The following is a 20000-nucleotide window of genomic DNA, read 5'->3' as shown; positions in this document are numbered from 1 at the left end:
TGTGTGTGTGTGTGTGTGTGTAGACTGAGCCAGGGCTGAGCAGAACAGGGCCTCCTCTCTGGCAGAAATAAATGGATTCCTGACAGCCAGCTGCCTCACTTCACTGGAGAAGGACATAAAATGTCAAATTCCAAAAAGGGTGCTAATTTCCTATCAGCTTGTGGATATGTGTGTGTGTGTGTGTGTGTGTGTGTGTGTGTGTTAGTGTGTGAGAGCGCTGTGTCTGCATGTGGAGAGTGGAGGTCAATTACGGGTGAATCTTCACTTTACTGTACCCATGTTTTACAATTGTATGATTGACATATCTTATGACTACTCTGTTTCTGTGTGGTTATGAGCCTGCAAGTATGTGTGTGTGTGTGTGTGTGTGTGTGTGTGTGTGTTTGAGTGTGTGTTTGAGTGTGTGTTTGTGTCTGTGTGTGTGTACATGCGTATGGGAGAGTTAGTATTGTGTAATACTAGTGCAGTGCCTGTTCAAACATGCCATTTCTGTGGAAAACCCGTAGCCCAATTACATGCCCACAGGTACAGTATACCTGCTTTAAACATAGGATGATAGGGAAAAACATCATTCCAGCTAAGCATTCAATAATCAATACTGAATATTATAATATATTCACCTATAATTAATGTGCAGTAAGCAGAATTTAGGCATGACTGCATGTGACATTTCTACAGATCAGAATGACATAAGATTAACAGCTGTTTTGAGTTCAGGCTATATGTTTATTGTTAAGCTTACTGAATAACTTCCTGATAGAGAAGACAAACCATTTTGTGGAAATGATGCATTATCGTTTGAAATTTGCAACGATGTGACTCAATCTCTGGTAGGCTAGCCTAGGCCTAAGTGACTCAATCTCTGGTAGGCTAGCCCAGTGGTTCTTAAACTTTTTGTCTGGCGACCCCACAAAAAAGTATGGCGAGGTCTGGCGACCCCACTTTCCCCAAACCCATTCTAGTCCTTACTCAAATACCCCCCTCAAACGTTAACAACTAAATCAAGCAAAAACTAGAAAGCAAAGTCATTTGTGTTATTTACTCCATATGAACATGAACCGAGAAAACCAAACAATCACGATTAAACAAGTGTAGGCTCCCGCACACACAAGCACGCACACACACACATGCAGCATTAAGCCTACAACGTTACATTATATTTATGGCGATAACAATAACAATATTTTTTTATTTCCCTTTTCTGGTTTACTATCTTTAACAATTTCAATGGGAAGGGTGGGCATGCTTCCGTGAACATAGCAAGTTAATTATAGGAGGAATGCTGCATACGGCGACACGGAGATTTTCCTCCACGGTGCTGAGCCGACATCTGTATTTTGCGATGTCGTTTCATTTTGACAGGTTTTAAGCTCTCATTCGCCAGAACATCGCCGCAAATCACACATTGTGCGTGGTCGAGGTTATCTTTAACTTGGCAAGTGAATGCATATTTCAGAAATTATTTCTGATAAAGCCGACGCGCAGTTTGTTCTTTTTTATTCTCACCGGCCTGTAGACTTGTCCCATCTGACGATCACGGAGGAGTAGACGCACTGGTAGATGGCACTTCCGAGCTTTTGTTAATTTTTTTAAGTAGCCACCTGTCCATTTTGGCTAGTAGGCTACCTATGTCTTTTGTTTTGTTTTACTTAAAATAGCGGGAACAAGTTGAGTTTGCATAGTGGGAGCAGATAGTTACATTGTTTCTATCAGCGGACCAGTAGCCCATAGACTGAACCAGATCTCTTAACTGCGTGTAAATAAGAAAAAGGCAGAAAAGGCCAATATTATTTTCCTTTGTTTCACCTAATAATAATTTCAGACTGAATACAGAAAGTAATTGGCGACCCCACGGAAGTTTTTGGCGACCCCATTTGGGGTCGCGACCCCTAGTTTAAGAATCACTGGGCTAGCCTAGGCCTAAGTGACTCAATCTCTGGTAGGCTAGCCTAGGCCTAAGTGACATCACCCTCTGTCTGCCATTCGTTTTCTGTAGCTGATCGAAATGACATATGTAAGGGGCTTTGATGTAAGGCTATGTTTAGCCTATTGAATAGCGTCGAGATATAGAAGACAAACCATTTTGTAGAAAGATGCATATGAGATTTGCAACGATGTGACTCAAAAACAGTCTTTGGTAGCATAAGGGACGTCGCTCTGTCTGCCACTTGTTGTCTAGCTGTGTGGCACGTCTTCTGAAACGTTTAAGCAATATAGCACGAGTGAGAGTGGGGTTGGTCTTGGATATTCCCACGGGTGTTGTTCGGCAAAGAAATGTTGAAAGTCGGGCTGAAATCACATTCATATCTAGGTTTGCTGCATGCATGCACTGGATGTCATGTAAGGGACATGGTACTGCAAAAAAACGGAAACATAGTTTACATTGCAGAACCACTCAACTTTATTAATTTATGGTGAATTGTTAAATCTGACTTGACTGTGCACAGCCTGACGTGACGATGCTAGCAGGTTAGCAGCGGTTAGCTAACTATGCTAACGTTAGTTATCTACAAGTCTCCTCCAAGTGACAATCATATTATACACAATGCTGGCAATGCTGAGAACAATTAGCATCCTCGTTTATCTTATTTACATTGAGTTGACTGTGTGGCTTAATCCACAGATGTGGTGAAGCACTGTTTCGTTATGGTTTGCTAAGGAGTAACCATAGACAGTAAAAGATAGGGAGTAACCCATTGCTTGAAATAGTGGAGAGCTGGGATGAGAAGTTACATTGTGTTAAATCTTCGCATTGTATCGCGGAGTGATTTATTATTAGCTGTGCAAAGTCTGAGTTGAAATGTCCAGGGATATTCCAACTCATGGAACGTCTCTCGGCCAATCAGAAACAAATAAATAGTTCCATAGAACCCAATTGTTGTATAATGTTAAATTCGGGACCATTAGCCTATCACTGGTTTCAATTTGGGACCTTGCAGTCGGAATTGCCGTTTGTTTATTCAAAGTCTCAAGTCCAAAGTAGCCTGGACTATTCGAAACGTCAGTTTATTGTACATACTTTTTATGTAATTTTGAATAGCCACTACATAGGCCTACCCGTGTTTGTTGGCGTGTTGTTGCAAAATCCGCGGAATCATTTTATGCAAGCAAACATACAGGGATTCTTTATTGTTGAGGTCAGATGATCATCAAAACATCTTGCATCTTAACCCGTGATTCAGTGCTGCCAAAACTCTGCTTATCCTCTCTCTCTGGTCCTGCGCTGTGCTGTGTGAGAGGGGGAGTGGCTACGGTAGAGCGGAGAAAGCCAACGTGTGCTTCTTTTACCGATATATTTAGCGATATCTTTTGCATTACTTATCCAAACAACGTCAAACTTGGCACTGCACTTACTCGTGCCCGTAGCAAGACACTTGTCAAGTTTGAAATCAATCGGACTAACGGTTCGACAGACGTGCAATCCTACAGTGCTGTGTATGAGGGGGAGTGGGAACAGTAGAGCGGAGAAAGCCACGGTGTGCTCCTTTTACCGATATATTTAACAATACATTTTGCTTTTCTTATTCAAATAATGTCAAACTTACTTACTCGTGCCAGTAGCAAGAAACCTGCCAAGTTTGAAATCGAACGGATGAACGGTTCGACAGATATGCGGGTAACAGGGTAACAGTTTATAGAGATTAAGGAAGCAATTCAGACAACCTATTTTAAGCAGTAGATCAGTCAGAGATTATCTATAGTCTTCGAAACACACAGACAGGAAGTCATACACAGGTCACACACAGGGACATGCATCTGCCTACAGGTCATCACAGAGCAGACCCACACTCACAGGAGTGTGTGTGTGTGTACGTGTGTGTGTGTGTGTGTAGCTGCCAGGCTCTGCTTGTGAAGAGTCATCATTAGCAACGATGACAAAATATGACAGTACTGGCCTGCTGTTGGAACAATCTGACAGTTACACAGACAAAACTTTAATCTAAGCAACATCACTAACATCTTTCAACATCAGTCCTGTTCACCGAGTTACTATCATAAGTTCACAGTATTTACTCTGAAACACTTTTAACAACACTGACAGATTAAAGGGGCAGTCCAGGAAAAGCTTAGAAGGACAGAGGCAGTTTCTGAGGAAGCGCTTGGGGTGGTCAGCCAAGGGAAAGCTACCTAACCCGGCAGAGACACATTTCCATGGAGTCCACCGCTGGCACAAGGAAGCAGCAGGTAGTCTATGAAACGCAGGACATGAGATATTATCATACAGTTATACAACTATGTAGGGGTCGTGTTCCCATGGGGGAAGTACAGGGGCTACTGGAGTTCCCCTGCCCTCTTCCCCCATGGCCAGAACATGGAGATTAACAGCTTCAGTTTCCCCCTCCTGTTTATATTAGAGGGGGATGTTGGGAGGGGTGAGGTTTGAGTGAGAGTACGAGTTCATTAGGCTTATTATTTTCTCACTGTTGGACTTTTCATCTTTTACGTTTCCTCTTGTATTAGCCCTGATAACTCAACACTGGCTCGTGCTGAGTTCACCCCTCACCTTCCCTCCCTCTCCCTAGCTTTCTAGAGAAGAATATGACCAAACTATCATAAACAAAGGGAACACCCAGGGGACACACTTACTGTTCACACACACACACGCACAAGCACAAGCACAAGCACACACACACACACACACACACACACACACACACACCAGAGCAGACGCGTTGTCCTCACTGAGCTTCCAGGGAAAAAGACAAAAACATGATTGCCTCCATATGGATGTTGTTTGTAAAGGAAAATTCCAAATGGTGGACATGGTTCCTCTCTCTCACACACACACACACACACACACACACACATAAACACACACACACATAAACACACACACAAGCACACCCCCACACACACACACACACACGCACACACAAATTCAAACACATACACTAGAGGCTAATACAAAATAAGGTATTTACCAATTATTCTGCCTTACTTTAGATTGAGATAAAAGTCTTGGCAACACCACTGCATTCCTATTTCTCCATCTCCCTCTCCCTCCACTTGCTCCACCTTTCTGCCCCATCCCTTCTCTTCTCCTCTCCTTATCTCTCTCTCCTTCACTTCCCTGAGTTTTATATAGCTGGGAATCATGTTTTTTGTGTGTGATAATATTTTTTAAGATGATTTAAGCTGAAGTACACACTGTGCTTTCACACGGGAATGAAAAAAAAAAAAAATCATCTTTCCTGTGCAACTCCAGTCTCCCCAGCTCCCATCAATCTCTCTCTGATTCTGTGTCTCGTTGTCCTCCCCCCTTCTCAAGCGCTCCACATAGCGACACTTTATGTCACTTGAACGCTGAAATGTCCGACTGACAAGCTTAGCCTACGGTACACAATGGATGTTCTTGAGCGGCGCCGACAAAAATAGAACTGAATGGTAATCTACGCGGCAGCGGTGAAAGGGTTCGCTGGTGGTGTGCGGGGCTGCATTGAAAACAGCGGAACTGAATGCCACCGAACGTGGAAAGCTGAATGCGCAGCACTGTTGTCGGCGCCTATGTGCGGAGGCCATCAGTTTCCCCTCACTGTGTGCACTCCGACTACTTGTTGGGATTGTTGGGATGACATTTGGAGCATAACACCCTCCCCCCGTTTGCTCTCTTCATCTCTCTCTCTCTTTCTCTATCTCTCTCTCCACTTCTTTTCTTTCCATCCCTCCAGCATGTTGGCATGTGTCTACAACACACCTGACTGAGACTGAGAGGGTAACTAGGGGTGCATCTTCATTTCACTACTGTAGCCATGTTTCAGCATTACATGACTGACAGATCTTACGAAACTGAAGTGAAGTGAAGGTATGGGGATGCAAGTGCGCGCATGTTTGTGTGAGTCTGTGTGTGTGAGTGTGTGTGTGTGTGTGTGGGGGGGGGGGGGGAGTTGCAAGGCAAAAACCACTGCTGACCAAAAAGAACACAAAGGCTCGCCTCACATTAGCCAAAAAACATCTTGACGACCCCCAAGACTTTTGGGATAATATCCTGCGGACTGACGAGTCAAAAGTGTAACTTTTTGGAAGACATGGGTGTTACATCTGGCGTAAAGCTAACACAGTATTCCCAAATAAGAACATCATACATCAGTCAAACATGGTGGTGGTGGTGTGATGGTCTGGGGCTGCTTTGCTGTTGCAGGGCCTGGGCAACAAAATGAAGGTTTTGGAGTGGCCTAGTCAAAGTCCTGACTTCTATCTTATTGAAATGATGTGGTGGCATGACCTTAAACCGGCCGTTCATACTCAAAAACCCTCCATTATGGCAGAATTAAATCAATTCCACAAAAAAGATTGGACCAAAATTCCTCTGCAGCGATGTAAACGACTCGTTTGAAATGTTTGATTGCTGTTGTTGCCGCCAAGGGAAGAGGATAAATATGTTTTTCACAGCACTGTATATGTCTGATGAATGCTGAATGTAACATGTTGACTTTTCAAAAGGACCAAAATAAACAGACAAACAAACACACACACACACCAACAGACAAATAAATATGTAAGGGATAATGTATAGAATGCTGGTCATTATTGGGAAAATAAGTCCCGACAGGGCGAACCGGACCCTGACGCGCAGGGGAGGACTTATTTTCCCAATAATGACCGGCGTTCCATACGTTATCCCGCTTATTACACGGTTACTTGCCAAAACGAAACAATAAACTCCCCACGATATGACTCTTTAGCCTACATAGCCTATTTGTTACCGTTTCATCGTGGCTTTTGCAGAGAAACAAATAGTTCGCAACAGCACACGCTGAACTTGAATCAAACATTCTTTAGAACACAGCTGATCAACCGTCCGCTTTCACTTTTGAATGAAGTTCCAGTCTTTGCGTAGTGATATGAAAGACGTGAAATAGAAGCACAAAACCCATTGTCCTTGACAGCGGTCTGTTATACTTAGCAACGGTCTGTTATTGAGAAATAGCAGACCACCGAACGTTGGGAAGGCCCATTCAAGTGAATGGAGCATTCTTCAGCATTATGAAGAGCCGTGTAATAAATAAATAGTAAATATAAAAAGTAAATTCCACTCACTTTTGATCATGCTGACGTCGTTGGCTCCGTCACCAATGGCCAGCGTGACGGCCTTCTTATGGCGCTTGATGAGCTCCACCACTAGGGCCTTCTGCAGCGGAGTCACCCGGCAACAGATGACCGCCCGGCACGCGCATGCCGTCTCCACAAACTCATACTCCATATCGCCCTCCAGCGCATGGGCCTGGGAGAGGAAGAAGAGGAGGAGGAGGAGGAGGAGAGAGAGAGAGAGGGGACTTTAATCAAATCTGCTTTGGACCGTAACTGCATTCGTGCAGAGCGAAGATGGGGGGGGGGGAGAGAGGGAGAGAGAGAGAGGGAGAGAGAGAGAGGGAGGGAGAAAGAGAGAGAGAGAGAGAGGGAGCCAAGGTAAGTTGGAGAAAAAAAGCAGTGAGAGACAGATAGAGAGATTGACATAGAGAGAGATGGAGAGACAGATAGATAGAGAGATTGACATAGAGAGAGATGGAGAGACAGATAGATAGAGAGATTGACATAGAGAGAGATGGAGAGACAGACAGGGGGTCGTTTCTAGAAAAGTTAGCAACGACGTTGCTCAACCACCATGGTACGACGCAACTTGCGACCAAACAACGACACTGTTACACCTGTTTCCAGAAAGCATCGTACCTGTGTCGCAATTCGCTACCTCCGACGTTTGAACACCATAGTTCCAACTACGTTGTTGATGATGCAGCGATACATATCATTGGTGGAAACAGTGGCAACGTGTAATACCCCACCCCCTAGAAATGTTCTGTCACGGCCTATGTCGACATTTTTCTAATCTAAACCGAGTGATTAATGCTGGTATTGTCATTGCCATCAGCCAAAACCTAAACCTATTGCAAGCATATAGTTAACTTAAGCAGACCAATATGAGTCATTATTTGTGTTAAATATCGATGTTGGAAAAAATATATAGCCTGGACAAATATCTGGGTATCCCATAGGTTATCAACTGTCTCGTGGCTTAACGGCAGCGCGTTGGTGCACTGCGCGCTCGGCCGGAGTTCGCATCCTATCTCTTCTTTTCATCTCTGAGTAAGAGTAGGCCTACGAGACACAACAATAGGATTTGACCATACATATTTATGTATATAGTTACTCTACATCGAGAGACCATAGGTACAATACATCAGTCAAAAACAATTGAATCTACGTGTCACACTAGTTCACCTGCAGGTAGCGAGAAGCAAGAGGAAAATCTCACATCATAAGAAAATCGAACCTACAACGTTGGGATAATAAGTCATCTGCTTTAGCCACTACACCATTTAACACTGCTGTTGTTAGGGACTGTGAAGATTATAATACTAAAAGCAAGGCAATACTTTAATTAACATAAATAGCAAGAATGAGCCAAGTAGTGGAACAGTGTCTTAATCAAAATGAAGCTACAGGATAGATCAATCATTGAGTCACGAGATAAACATCCACCTTGCAAATTTTGGTTAGGCGGTTGTGATTTTTGGTTAGGCGCTCCGGACACCAACAGGAACTACGAAGGAACGACACAAGTGCGACTGCCTTGGGGCAGAAGTTCAAACGACCAAACTTTGCGTCCTTGTTTGCGATTGACAGTTCGAACTACCCTTTCTAGAAACACCAAATCCAAGAACGATGGAGCTAACTACCAAGGTTGCGACTCAAGTTAGCAAACAATGCTTTCTAGAAACGACCCCCTGATACAGAGATTGACATAGAGAAAGATGGAGAGACAGACAGATAGAGAGATAGAGAGATTGACATAGAGAGATAGACACATACAGTACAGACAGACAGGGAGACAAGGAAGGAAAAAGGAAGAGGAAGTGATGTAGAAAAAAAACAGATACAGAAGGAGTAAAAATAGACGGTCCAGTCAGCCCCCCTGGCCTCTGTGTCCGTGACTCACCAGGCTGTGGCCGCTGATGACCAGGGCGAACTCCCCCGAGATGGACTCCAGTAGAGACGGGACACGGCCGCCGCTCTCCTGCTTCTCCTTCTCCTGGGGGAGGGGCCAGCCCGCTTGGTCACCACCCCTAACACCGTTGCCAAGGGAGCAGGCCTGGGCCCAGCCTGCGGCCTCATCTCCTTTGCCTCCCTCTCTGGAGTGGGCCACCATCCTCTCCCTCGCTCGCCTGGACAGGGGAGAGATTGATGGGTTAATCAATAGATAGATAGTTTGATAGACAGAAGAGAGAGAGAGATAGAGAGAGAGAGAGAGAGAGAGAGAGAGAGAGAGAGAGAGAGAGAAACTAAGGCTGAACCGGTCCCATAGATCAAAACTCTCAGCACATGCCAAAGGAACACAAACAGTATACAGTCCTAAATGATATCTGTGTGAAATGCTGGGTGGGTGAAATACAGTAGCTGAAAGAGTATGAAAGTGAAGGAAAAAAGAAATGAACAGATTTCCTACACTACACAGTATGGGTGGATGAGGGGATGAAGACATGAACGTAGCGAAAAAAGGATGGATGAATGGACGAGACGAAAGGATGGATGGGCCGTGGGTACCTGAGCTCTTCTCTGACGCTCTGGACCGTGTGCCCGTTGATGATGAAGATCTCAGTCATGTTATCGGTCAACATTTTACAGGAGTAACCGATGTTCACTGCAGTCTCTGTGAGAGAGAGGGAGAGAGAGAGAGAAAGAGCGAGAGAAAGAGAGAAAGAGAGAGAGATAAATATATCATTGAAGAATGTAAACAACCCAACAAACTAACCTATTCCATGAGATATGTGTGCACAGGCATCTGAGCGACTGCTCTTACCCCTAACCCTTACTCTTACCCTGCATGAGATATGTGTGCACAGGCATCTGAGCGACTGCTCTTACCCCTAATCCTTACTCTTACCCTGCATGAGATATGTGTGCACAGGCATCTGAGCGACTGCTCTTACCCCTAACCCTTACTCTTACCCTGCATGAGATATGTGTGCACAGGCATCTGAGTGACTGGTCTTACCCCTAACCCTTACTCTTACCCTGCATGAGATATGTGTGCACAGGCATCTGAGTGACTGGTCTTACCCCTAACCCTTACTCTTACCCTGCATGAGATATGTGTGCACAGGCATCTGAGTGACTGGTCTTACCCTGCTTGTCTCCAGTGAGCACCCAGATCTTGATGATATGTGTGCACAGGCATCTGAGTGACTGGTCTTACCCTGCTTGTCTCCAGTGAGCACCCAGATCTTGATGATATGTGTGCACAGGCATCTGAGCGACTGGTCTTACCCTGCTTGTCTCCAGTGAGCACCCAGATCTTGATGATATGTGTGCACAGGCATCTGAGTGACTGGTCTTACCCTGCTTGTCTCCAGTGAGCACCCAGATCTTGATGTTGGCGAGGGAGAGGATAGCAATGGTCTCAGGAACACCCTCCTGCAGCTTGTCCTCTATAGCAGTGGCTCCTAGTAACTAAACACACACACACACACACACACACACACACACACACACACACACACACACACACACACACACACACACACATATTACTAACAAGATTTAGGCCTTGGTCCAGACCATGGATTTAGACCATAAATTCTTAATGATTCTATACCAAAGGAACCGAACTGAACACTTCTCCAGTGGATGGCTTATTAGTGGCCACGCAGAATGGATAAAACATGCTCATAAAAAAACAAACCATGGAAGGGCCCATTGATGGTCTACTTGAGTAATTACATGCTCTTGTTTTATCTCCCTTTTCAATATTGTGAAGAGCAAATGTGTAGCCTACAGTAGGCTACAATCATTTTGGCAGTGATGGACTGTTTAACACGGAGCCTGACTTATTCTAATTACTAGGCTACTTTGGATGTACGCAGTCTATCTTACTTTTATTCTTAAATAAATGGTTGACCCACCTCCTGACATACAATGTTCATAAAGAAATATTAGTGTGCAGAGTGAGCGCTACAGCTAAGTTATGCTGTTTGAACGGAATATAATATCAGACGGCACTAGGAGACGAATCAGCACCTTCAAGGTGGCCTGTTGCTCTAGACAGGGGCACGAAAGCCCAACAAGCGCTGGGAGAGGCCTAAGCACAGAATAGCAGGATCTTAGTGCGTTCTGGTCATATCTGTTTAAGACCCTGCGGTCTGATTGGTGAATAGGCTATATTGTAAAAATATAATATACCGGTATATGTCATTGATATAGATATTTATAATATATATATAAAAAAATCAGACTACCAGAATAATCTCAACTAATATTGCTGGCGGGCCAGCTTTGGCCCACGGGCCGCCCATTGCCGACCCGTGCACTATGATAAAACTTGTGAACATGACCCTGTTTTGAAACCCAAACACACACATATAAACACACAAACACACACACATATAAACACACAAACACACACATATAAACACACAAACACACACATATAAACACACAAACACACACATATAAACACACAAACACACACATATAAACACACAAACACACACATATAAACACACAAACACACACATAGAAACACACAAACACACACATATAAACACACAAACACACACATATAAACACACAAACACACACATATGAACACACACATATGAACACACACCATCATGTCCTGTTCAATCTGCTCGTAGACAACCCAAACACACACATATGAACACACAAACACACACATATAAACACACACATATAAACACACACATATAAACACACACATATGAACACACACATATGAACACACACCATCATGTCCTGCTCAATCTGCTCGTAGACAACCCAAACACACACATATAAACACACACATATGAACACACACATATGAACACACAAACACACACATATGAACACACACATATGAACACACACCATCATGTCCTGTTCAATCTGCTCGTAGACAACCCAAACACACACATATAAACACACACACACACACATATAAACACACACATATGAACACACACCATCATGTCCTGCTCAATCTGCTCGTAGACGGCAGCTAACCGGTCCTCTCTGCAGTCCGTTGCTTTTCCAGCGCCACGGTAACGCTCTGACCACTCCTCCCATTCCTCCTCAGTCAGGTCCCGGTAGGCCAGGGCCAGCGTGCGCAGTCCGTCAGACGCATACTCCTACACCACACACACACCACACACACCACACACACACACACACACACGCACACACACACACACATCATCAAAAGCATCAGCATCAACTATACACACACCCACATAGTTGCACACACACATCATCGTTCTGGGGACCTTAGTATTTCAATTTTGTTTGCTGACCAACACCCAAATGTAATCTCATATCTTAGGTCATCAGATGCTTGATGCCAAACAAAACATATACTAGCGGTCAAGCGTTTGGGGTTACTTAGAAATTTCCATTCCACTCCATTACAGACAGAATACCAGCTGAGATTAGTTGCAATGTTTTTTTAATCAGGGCAGCAGTTTTCAGATTTAAAATCTTTTGAAATGATATCAGATTAGTAAACAGAATGTGCCTTTGGAACATTGGATGGATGGTTGCTGATAATGTATAATGTACAGTAGATATTGCATTAAAGATCAGCCATTTCTTTCTACAACAGTCGAGAACCCTTTTGCAACTATGTATGTATTTTGACCTGTAATATATTTCAGTGGTGTTTATGTAAGTTCTTTCAGTTTTTGACCCATTATTCTTGAATATGGCATCAGGGCATCATCCAGATTACTACTGATACCTGGTATTCATTTCACCAACTCGCATGCCCTCTAAAATATATCCTGCTTATTCATATCCTGACAAAGACCATTATAAAACCCCACTACTGCAAGCCAGTGCCAACACTGCGACCAACTTGGCTTCTGAAGGACTTTCAACAAGGCCATGCTTCCAAAACAAGCAATCCCAAAACAAATCACTGTTCCAGGCTTTGGTCTCAGACAACAACATTCAAGGCCATTAACATTCATTGCCATTTCATGTCTGCAGTAATTTTCCTCTTCCACCGGCCAAGCAGCACATCCCCTGCTGTGTCCTTATCATCCCAAATCTGCAGCGGTCAGCAGAGTGCTTGCTGTGTGCTCAGACCAGTCAAATGTGTTAGATGTGCGCACGGCGATCTGATCGGGGCTTAGGCCTAATTAACCTGCGGAGGCATGTGACAGAGCCAGCCCCACCCAGTCCCCAGGCCTCTGGCGTTGGGTCTAGCGGCGGCGCCTCTCATTGTCTGGATTTCCTGCTGCCTTCCCGTTCCTGCTCCAAGGGGGCAGATCCCAACATGCCCGTGTGTGTGTGTGTGTGTGTGTGTGTGTGCCCCCTGGCTGAGAGGGGTCACTACTCCTCCTCTAACAGCAGGAGCTGCACGCCATCTCTCACAATAGCTGGAAGCCGAAGCCAAAGCAGCCCTTGCATAAAATGAGTGAAGGTAGGTCGCTAGGTATTTAGCTGACTTGAACGCAGGATGGTTATCTAAAGTAAATATTTCACACCGCAGGCCATGGGGAGGGGGTGGGGTCCTGACCTGATGCAGGTATGCTTCCATGATGAACAACACAGCTGTGTGTGAGGCTGACGGCATCAGACTGATGGAGAACAGGAATTAGGGAATATGCTTGGGGCCGTTCTTTAAAATGCTGTGCTGTCTGGACTGAATCATCAGCGATGATGTGAGCGATCATTAAAATAATCCCTCCATGAGGGACAGACAGAGTCAGCATGTGTGACGGGCGTCTGTGTCAGAGAGGACCGAGGGCAGAGCCAGGTCACCCTTCCCCTGAGGCTCTCACTGCTACACAGGGGCAGCTGTGGCCTACTGGTTAGCGCTTCGGACTTGTAACCGGAGGGTTGCCGGTTCGAACCCCGACCAGTAGGCCACGGCTGAAGTGCCCTTGAGCAAGGCACCTAACCCCTCACTGCTCCCCGAGCGCCGCTGTTGTTGCAGGCAGCTCACTGCGCCGGGATTAGTGTGTGCTTCACCTCACTGTGTTCACTGTGTGATGTGTGTGTTTCACTAATTCACGGATTGGGATAAATGCAGAGACCAAATTTCCCTCACGGGATCAAAAGAGTATATATACCGTTACAGGCGCAGTCAGCCGGCAATCAGGAGTATGGAAACGCCACAGCAAAACTCAAACAGGCTCCGGCCCTGATCTATAACTTACAGTAAGATGTCTATGACAGGCACCTCCCCTTCGTTTCAGTGTTACAGCTTCTACCCGTAGGCGCACAGGCTCCAGCTTGTCTAGGACATATGGTTGACTGGCATATCTATGTCCTGATTGCCTATGCATTAGTGAGAGAGATTATATGTTTTTTTTGGTCTGATTTAATGAACTGGAGTGACCACCGAAGGTTGTGTACCCTCTGAAGATAGACAGAATAAAAATTTGCCAAACAAAAAAAAATAATGGCCTGAAATAAAAGTGCTGACACTAGTTACTGACCTACAAGAATTCTACATCTGTCGACACCCATTTCAAACATTATCGCAAAAAAAACCTAAACAGAAAGCATCTCTTCACAGACTCAGCTGGACTAGACAGGTTGGATCGTTTGCATGTGTCCTCTCTCCTCGACCCTCAGTTCTCCAGCTCATGCCTCGGAGATCGGTCAAAGCTCGACGTCATCGAGGACGTCTCATTTGTCTTAATTGCTACCAGAGGAGGTGAGAACGAGGAGAGAGGAGAAAGGGCCGATACGTGCATCCTAATGCACCTCTGTTCAGTCAGAATTGTGCGATCATTGCTCCAAGCTGCCTAGGTGAAAAGTGCCCTCCAGCGTCTGTCAACTTTCGGTTCAAAACAAGGTCGTAGCTATTTATTGGCAACAATAAATGACTAGACAGACCAACAAAAGATCTTTATATGCTGAAATTATCGTGAACTACCATGCAAACTTTAAAAAAATATCGATGCCTGTTTTGTTCATGAGAACTGTCTGGAGAACTTTCAATCATGACCTCATCAGTAAGCGGGAATACTACATGGTCATGTGATATTTTTAGGCTTTGGTGTAAGTTAATATTCTCTGCAATTTGTGTGTAACAATGTAATGGTCTGTTTATTCTAGCCTAAGAGGTGATGCTTCGCTCTATCATCAGTAATTGACGTCTCTTAAAGGTGATGTGTAAGTGAGCATGACGTCTCATTTCTCATATCTGACTCTCTTCCATTCCTCCATCCTCCTATCGTTCTTCCTCGTTTCCTCCCCAATATGAATTAGAAGGAGGGGCTAGGACAGGAGGGAGGAGGGAAGGATGGACAAATGAGAGAGGGGTGACATAGGATGGTGCAGGTACACCAAGCTACCACAGGGGGGCAGAGTTGCTCCACTTACACAGGGCGGGACAACGAGTGACTGACATACAGGAAAAGTCGCTACTCATGTGTAAACAGACAAACAGAGATATCAGTGCAGCCAGGTGGCGTGAGAATATGGCAGCAGGTGCATTACGTAACCATCCGCTCACATCAGCAAACACTGTTAGACAAACAGGCCATTTGAGGGATTACAAAACGCATATTAGAAGGTTCAGACACGTCACCTGCACATAGGCAAGACAAACACTTACACATGGATGAGCACACACACACACACACACACACACACACACACACACACACACACACACACACACACACACACACACACAGACACAAGACACACACACACACACACACACACACACACAGACTTACATTGAGGTGGTCTGAGGTGATGTTCATGAGCTCGTGGTTGCAGGGGTGAAGTCTCTCAAATAGCACAGTGTCTGCTCCTTTACAGTACAAACGGATACGGCCCTCTGGGTTTCTCACTGCAACACACACACACACACACACACACACACACACACACACACACACACACACACACACACACACACACACACACACACACACACACACACACACACACACACACACAAAGCGAGAAAACACACAAAATAAGACATCAAAACAGCCTATTAAAAGAGACACATGTCTGAACTTTGTAAAATGGCTCCTTGCTAGAGTTAACATGAGGCAGAGTCAGCTCAGTGGGAGACCTATTAGCCTTTGAAGTAGCGGTGCAGTTTGGGCGTAGCGGTGCAGTTTGGGCGTAGCGGTGCAGTTTGGGCGTAGCGAGTGAAGCGCTCACGGAGGGGGGTGGAGCGCTCATAAGCACGCTGAGCTGGGGAACGCGCCACTAGAGCTGATACCAGCATTTTCATTTACATCTATTCATTTGTGAGATCAATAATCCAAAGTGACTTACAGTGCAGGAAAAAAAAAACATATAATATTCTCTCTGGAGGCTGAACTCATGGACCTGATGTCAGCACTTTGGCTTAGCAGATGAGAAGGAGAGAGAGAGTGAGAGAAAGAGAGAGAGAAAGAGTGAGAGAGAGAAAGAGAGAAAGGAGCCTGTAGTGTGATGGTGTGTGTGTGTGAGAGAGAGAGATAGATAGAGAGGTGTGATGGTGTGTGTGACAGAGAGAAATAGATAGAGAGAGCAAGAGAGAGAGAGAGAGACAGTGAGGGTGTGTGAGGGCAGAAAGAGATGGATAGAGAGAGAGCAAGACAGAGAGAGAGAGAGAGAGAGAGAGACCGTGAGGGGGATAAAGAGTGTGTGTTAGGGCAGAAAGAGATGGATAGAGAGAGAGCAAGAGAGAGAGAGAGAGAGAGAGAGAGAGAGAGCAAGAGAGAGAGAGAGAGAGAGAGAGAGACCGTGAGGGGGATAAAGAGTGTGTGTTAGGGCATTAAAATGTTGAAGAGTGTGTGTTAGGGCATTAAAACGTTGAAGAGTGTGTGTTAGGGCATTAAAATGTTGAAGAGTGTGTGTTAGGGCATTAAAATGTTGAAGAGTGTGTGTTAGGGCATTAAAACGTTGAAGAGTGTGTGTGAGGGCCACAGCGCTGCTGAATACGGCTCACAACCTTCACTGGGTGAAAAATGGTGTCCACTCTGGCATTATATTGGTATAAATCACCCTATCTCGCTCTCTCTCTTTCTCCAACACTCTCTCTCTATCCCTCCCTCTTTCTTTCTCTCCATCACACTCTATTGACCCTTACCTCTCTCTCTCTCTCTCTTTTCCAACATTAATAAGAAAATGAGAGGTTCTTTGAGAGGTTCTCAGATTTATGCCCACTTATACAAACAGGGCAGCGATGCATTCACATAATGATGTTGCTGTTACAAGAGCTTTGCTCCACATTACCACAAGTGTATTTATTCACCATGGCTGCAGCACCTTGGAGCTACACCAGCTGAAAGCCCTTCTTTCATCTCTTCAGTGTGTGTGTGTGTGTGTGTGTGTGTGTGTGTGTGTGTGTGTGTGTATGTGTATGTGTATGTGTGTGTGTGTGTGTGTGTGTGTGTGTGTGTGTGTGTGTGTGTGTATGTGTCTGTGTGTGTGTGTGTATGTGTATGTGTATGTGTGTGTATGTGTGTGTGTGTGTTCTCCCAGTTCCTCTTTCTGCTCCACACACACCTGTTGTTCTCTTTTTCTGGCTATTTCTGTTTCAGTGATTTTCTTAAGTCCTGTTATCCTCAAGCAGAGTCACGACTGATGGAGAGTGTGAGTGTGTGTGTTTCTAAACTCCCGTTATCAGAGTCACGACTGATGGAGAGAGCTCAAGAGTGAAGAGTGCTGTGCACCGATGCACGTGCAGCTGCGTCTGTAGTGTGTGTGTGTGTGTGTGTGTGTGTGTGTGTGTGTGTGTGTGTGTGTATCTGTGTTTGTGTGTATGTGTGTTTCTGTAACCCATTTACTTCACATGAAACGAACACGGTTAACTCAAAGAGCGGCCTTTCAGGAAAGAAATGTAGCTGTGATCTATTACCATTTCTCACACCTCCATTCTGTCCAGTCAAAACAGGGTTTTAAAAATGGCCAAATAGGAAATATATCAAGAGCGTGTGAATAGTACATTTACTTTGTTTCAGGTCAGAAACTGACAACTGTATGTGACATCAGTAATGTATTGTGTATCATTTGTGTGTGTGTGTGTGTGTGTGTGTGTGTGTGTGTGTGTGTGTGTGTGTGTGTGAGTGTGTGTGTGTGTGTGTGTGTGTGTGTGTGTGTGAGAGTGTGTGTGTGTGTGTTGTGTTGTGTTGTTTACCTATGACAGACATCCTCTTGCGGATGTTGTTGAAGTCGAGGATGGCGAGGAGTGTGTATGTGACGGGTCGGCCCATCTCGTGCACGGTGATGGTGCCTGGCGTGCGAGAGCGGAATACGAAACCAAAGTTCCGAGCAGCGGTCACCAGAGCGCCCTCGTCCGGAGATTGAGCCTTATAAACCAACGCCCCTACAGACAGAGAGAGAGAAAAAACACACACACACACAACACACACACACACACACACACACACACACACACATTGAGCCTTATAAACCAACGCCCCTACAGACAGAGAGAGAGACAACACACACACACACAACACACACACACACACACACACACACACACACACACACACACACACACACACACACACACACATTGAGCCGTATAAACCAACGCCCCTACAGACAGAGAGAGAGACAAAGAGAGAAAGAGAGAGAGGGGAGGGGGAAACAGAGAAGGACGGAGGAAGGCAGATAGTGTAGAAAACAGATAGGGAGGGAGGGAGGGAGGGATGGAGAGACAGCGAGGGAGGGAGGGAGCGAGGGAGGAGGGGTGGAGAGACAGAAGGAAGGACAAATGGACAAAGGCACAAACAGATTTGAATGAATTAATGCAGTGGAGATGATTTATCTTTCCTCCCTCTCTTTTGCCCTCTCCACTCTCTCTCTTTTGCCCTCTTCTCTCTCTCTTTTGCCCTGTCTTCTCTCTCTCTTTTGCCCTCTCCTCCCTCTCCTCCCTCTCTCTCTGTCTGAATATGTGTATTACAAGCTGGTCAATGACATTGCGTTTTTTTTACAGTATTTACAGAGCTTGCTCTGTAAAGGTGGAGAGGAAAGACCCCCCCCCCCCTCCTTGGTTCTCACCCTCTCTCTTCTCCTCCCCCCCCCAGTACTCACCCTCTCTCTTCTCCTCCCCCCCCCCCCAGTTCTCACCCTCTCTCTTCTCCACCCCCCCCCCCCCAGTACTCACCCTCTCTCTTCTCCACCCCCCCCCCCCCAGTACTCACCCTCTCTCCACCCCCCCCCCCAGTACTCACCCTCTCTCTTCTCCAACCCCCCCCCCCCCAGTACTCACCCTCTCTCCACCCCCCCCCCCCAGTACTCACCCTCTCTCTTCTCCAACCCCCCCCCCCCCCCCAGTACCCCAGTACTCACCCTCTCTCTTCTCTATCACCCCCCCCCCCCCAAGTACCCACCCTCTCTCTTCTCCACCCCCCCCACCCCCCCCCCCCCAGTACCCACCCTCTCTCTTCTCCTCACTCATGACGGTGTGGCACAGGGAGAGCAGCCTGAGGAACTCGTGGGCGGCCGGCTCGCCCGTCTTCACTGCCTCCAGCAGAGAGGCGTCATAGAAACACAGACCCCCATCAGCCAGCGGGTTCCACACGGAGAAGTCCAGGGGCTGCGGCCTCTGTTGGGGGGGGGGGGATAGAGAGAGAGAGATAGAGAGAGAGAGAGAGAGAGAGTATGGAGTGAGGAGGGAGGAGGGAAGGGTTGACAGAGAGAGAGAGAGAGAGAGTTTGGAGGGAGGAGGGAAGGGTTGACGGAGAGAGAGAGAGAGAGAGAGAGAGAAGGAGAAGAATGAGTAAGAAAGTGATGAGTTTCTCTTAGTGGTTTACACAACAGTAAGTGCCTTTCTCAAAATAATTTGTGCAAACTGCACCACACAGGGGTTTATGTCTCCAAAGAAAATATGTATTATACCAATCAACATGTTAGTGGTATCAGAATGAAAATATGTATTATACCAATCAACATGTCAGTGGTATCAGCATGAAAAGCTCCTGTGTCACTGTTATGAACAAGGAAGTCAAAATACTCAGCCATGATGTCAGTAAACAGTTTACTCTTATGAAAATGCACAAGGCTGTATTTTGTCCTGTCTAGCATATATCAAT

General features: G+C 45.7%; 1 protein-coding gene across 4 annotated transcripts in view; it reads right to left on the bottom strand.

The window, feature by feature from the left end:
• The window catches only part of atp8b2 (ATPase phospholipid transporting 8B2), a 67773-nt gene that overhangs the window by 8454 nt on the left and 39319 nt on the right, over nucleotides 1-20000 (bottom strand). For 2 of the 4 annotated variants that reach the window (XM_076279805.1, XM_076279806.1), the window contains 8 exons: nucleotides 19345-19513; nucleotides 18095-18379; nucleotides 15690-15805; nucleotides 11958-12122; nucleotides 10335-10446; nucleotides 9541-9646; nucleotides 8936-9161; nucleotides 7039-7222 (listed from right to left, as the gene is read on the bottom strand). In XM_076279805.1, coding sequence (XP_076135920.1) covers nucleotides 7039-7222; nucleotides 8936-9161; nucleotides 9541-9646; nucleotides 10335-10446; nucleotides 11958-12122; nucleotides 15690-15805; nucleotides 18095-18379; nucleotides 19345-19513 — 1363 coding nt within the window. The remainder of the gene's footprint in view (nucleotides 1-7038; nucleotides 7223-8935; nucleotides 9162-9540; nucleotides 9647-10334; nucleotides 10447-11957; nucleotides 12123-15689; nucleotides 15806-18094; nucleotides 18380-19344; nucleotides 19514-20000) is intronic. The other 2 variants (XM_076279807.1, XM_076279808.1) reach the window with 1 other exon arrangement.

Source organism: Alosa pseudoharengus, unplaced genomic scaffold (assembly GCF_046254945.1).
Source record: "Alosa pseudoharengus isolate Yale_2024_CS ecotype anadromous, Long Island Sound unplaced genomic scaffold, YU_APseudo_1.1 YU_APseudo_1.1_scf_12, whole genome shotgun sequence".
Classification (NCBI taxonomy): domain Eukaryota; kingdom Metazoa; phylum Chordata; class Actinopteri; order Clupeiformes; family Clupeidae; genus Alosa; species Alosa pseudoharengus.
Note: the sequence above shows the minus strand (reverse complement) of the source record. Positions and strands in the feature narration are given on the sequence as shown.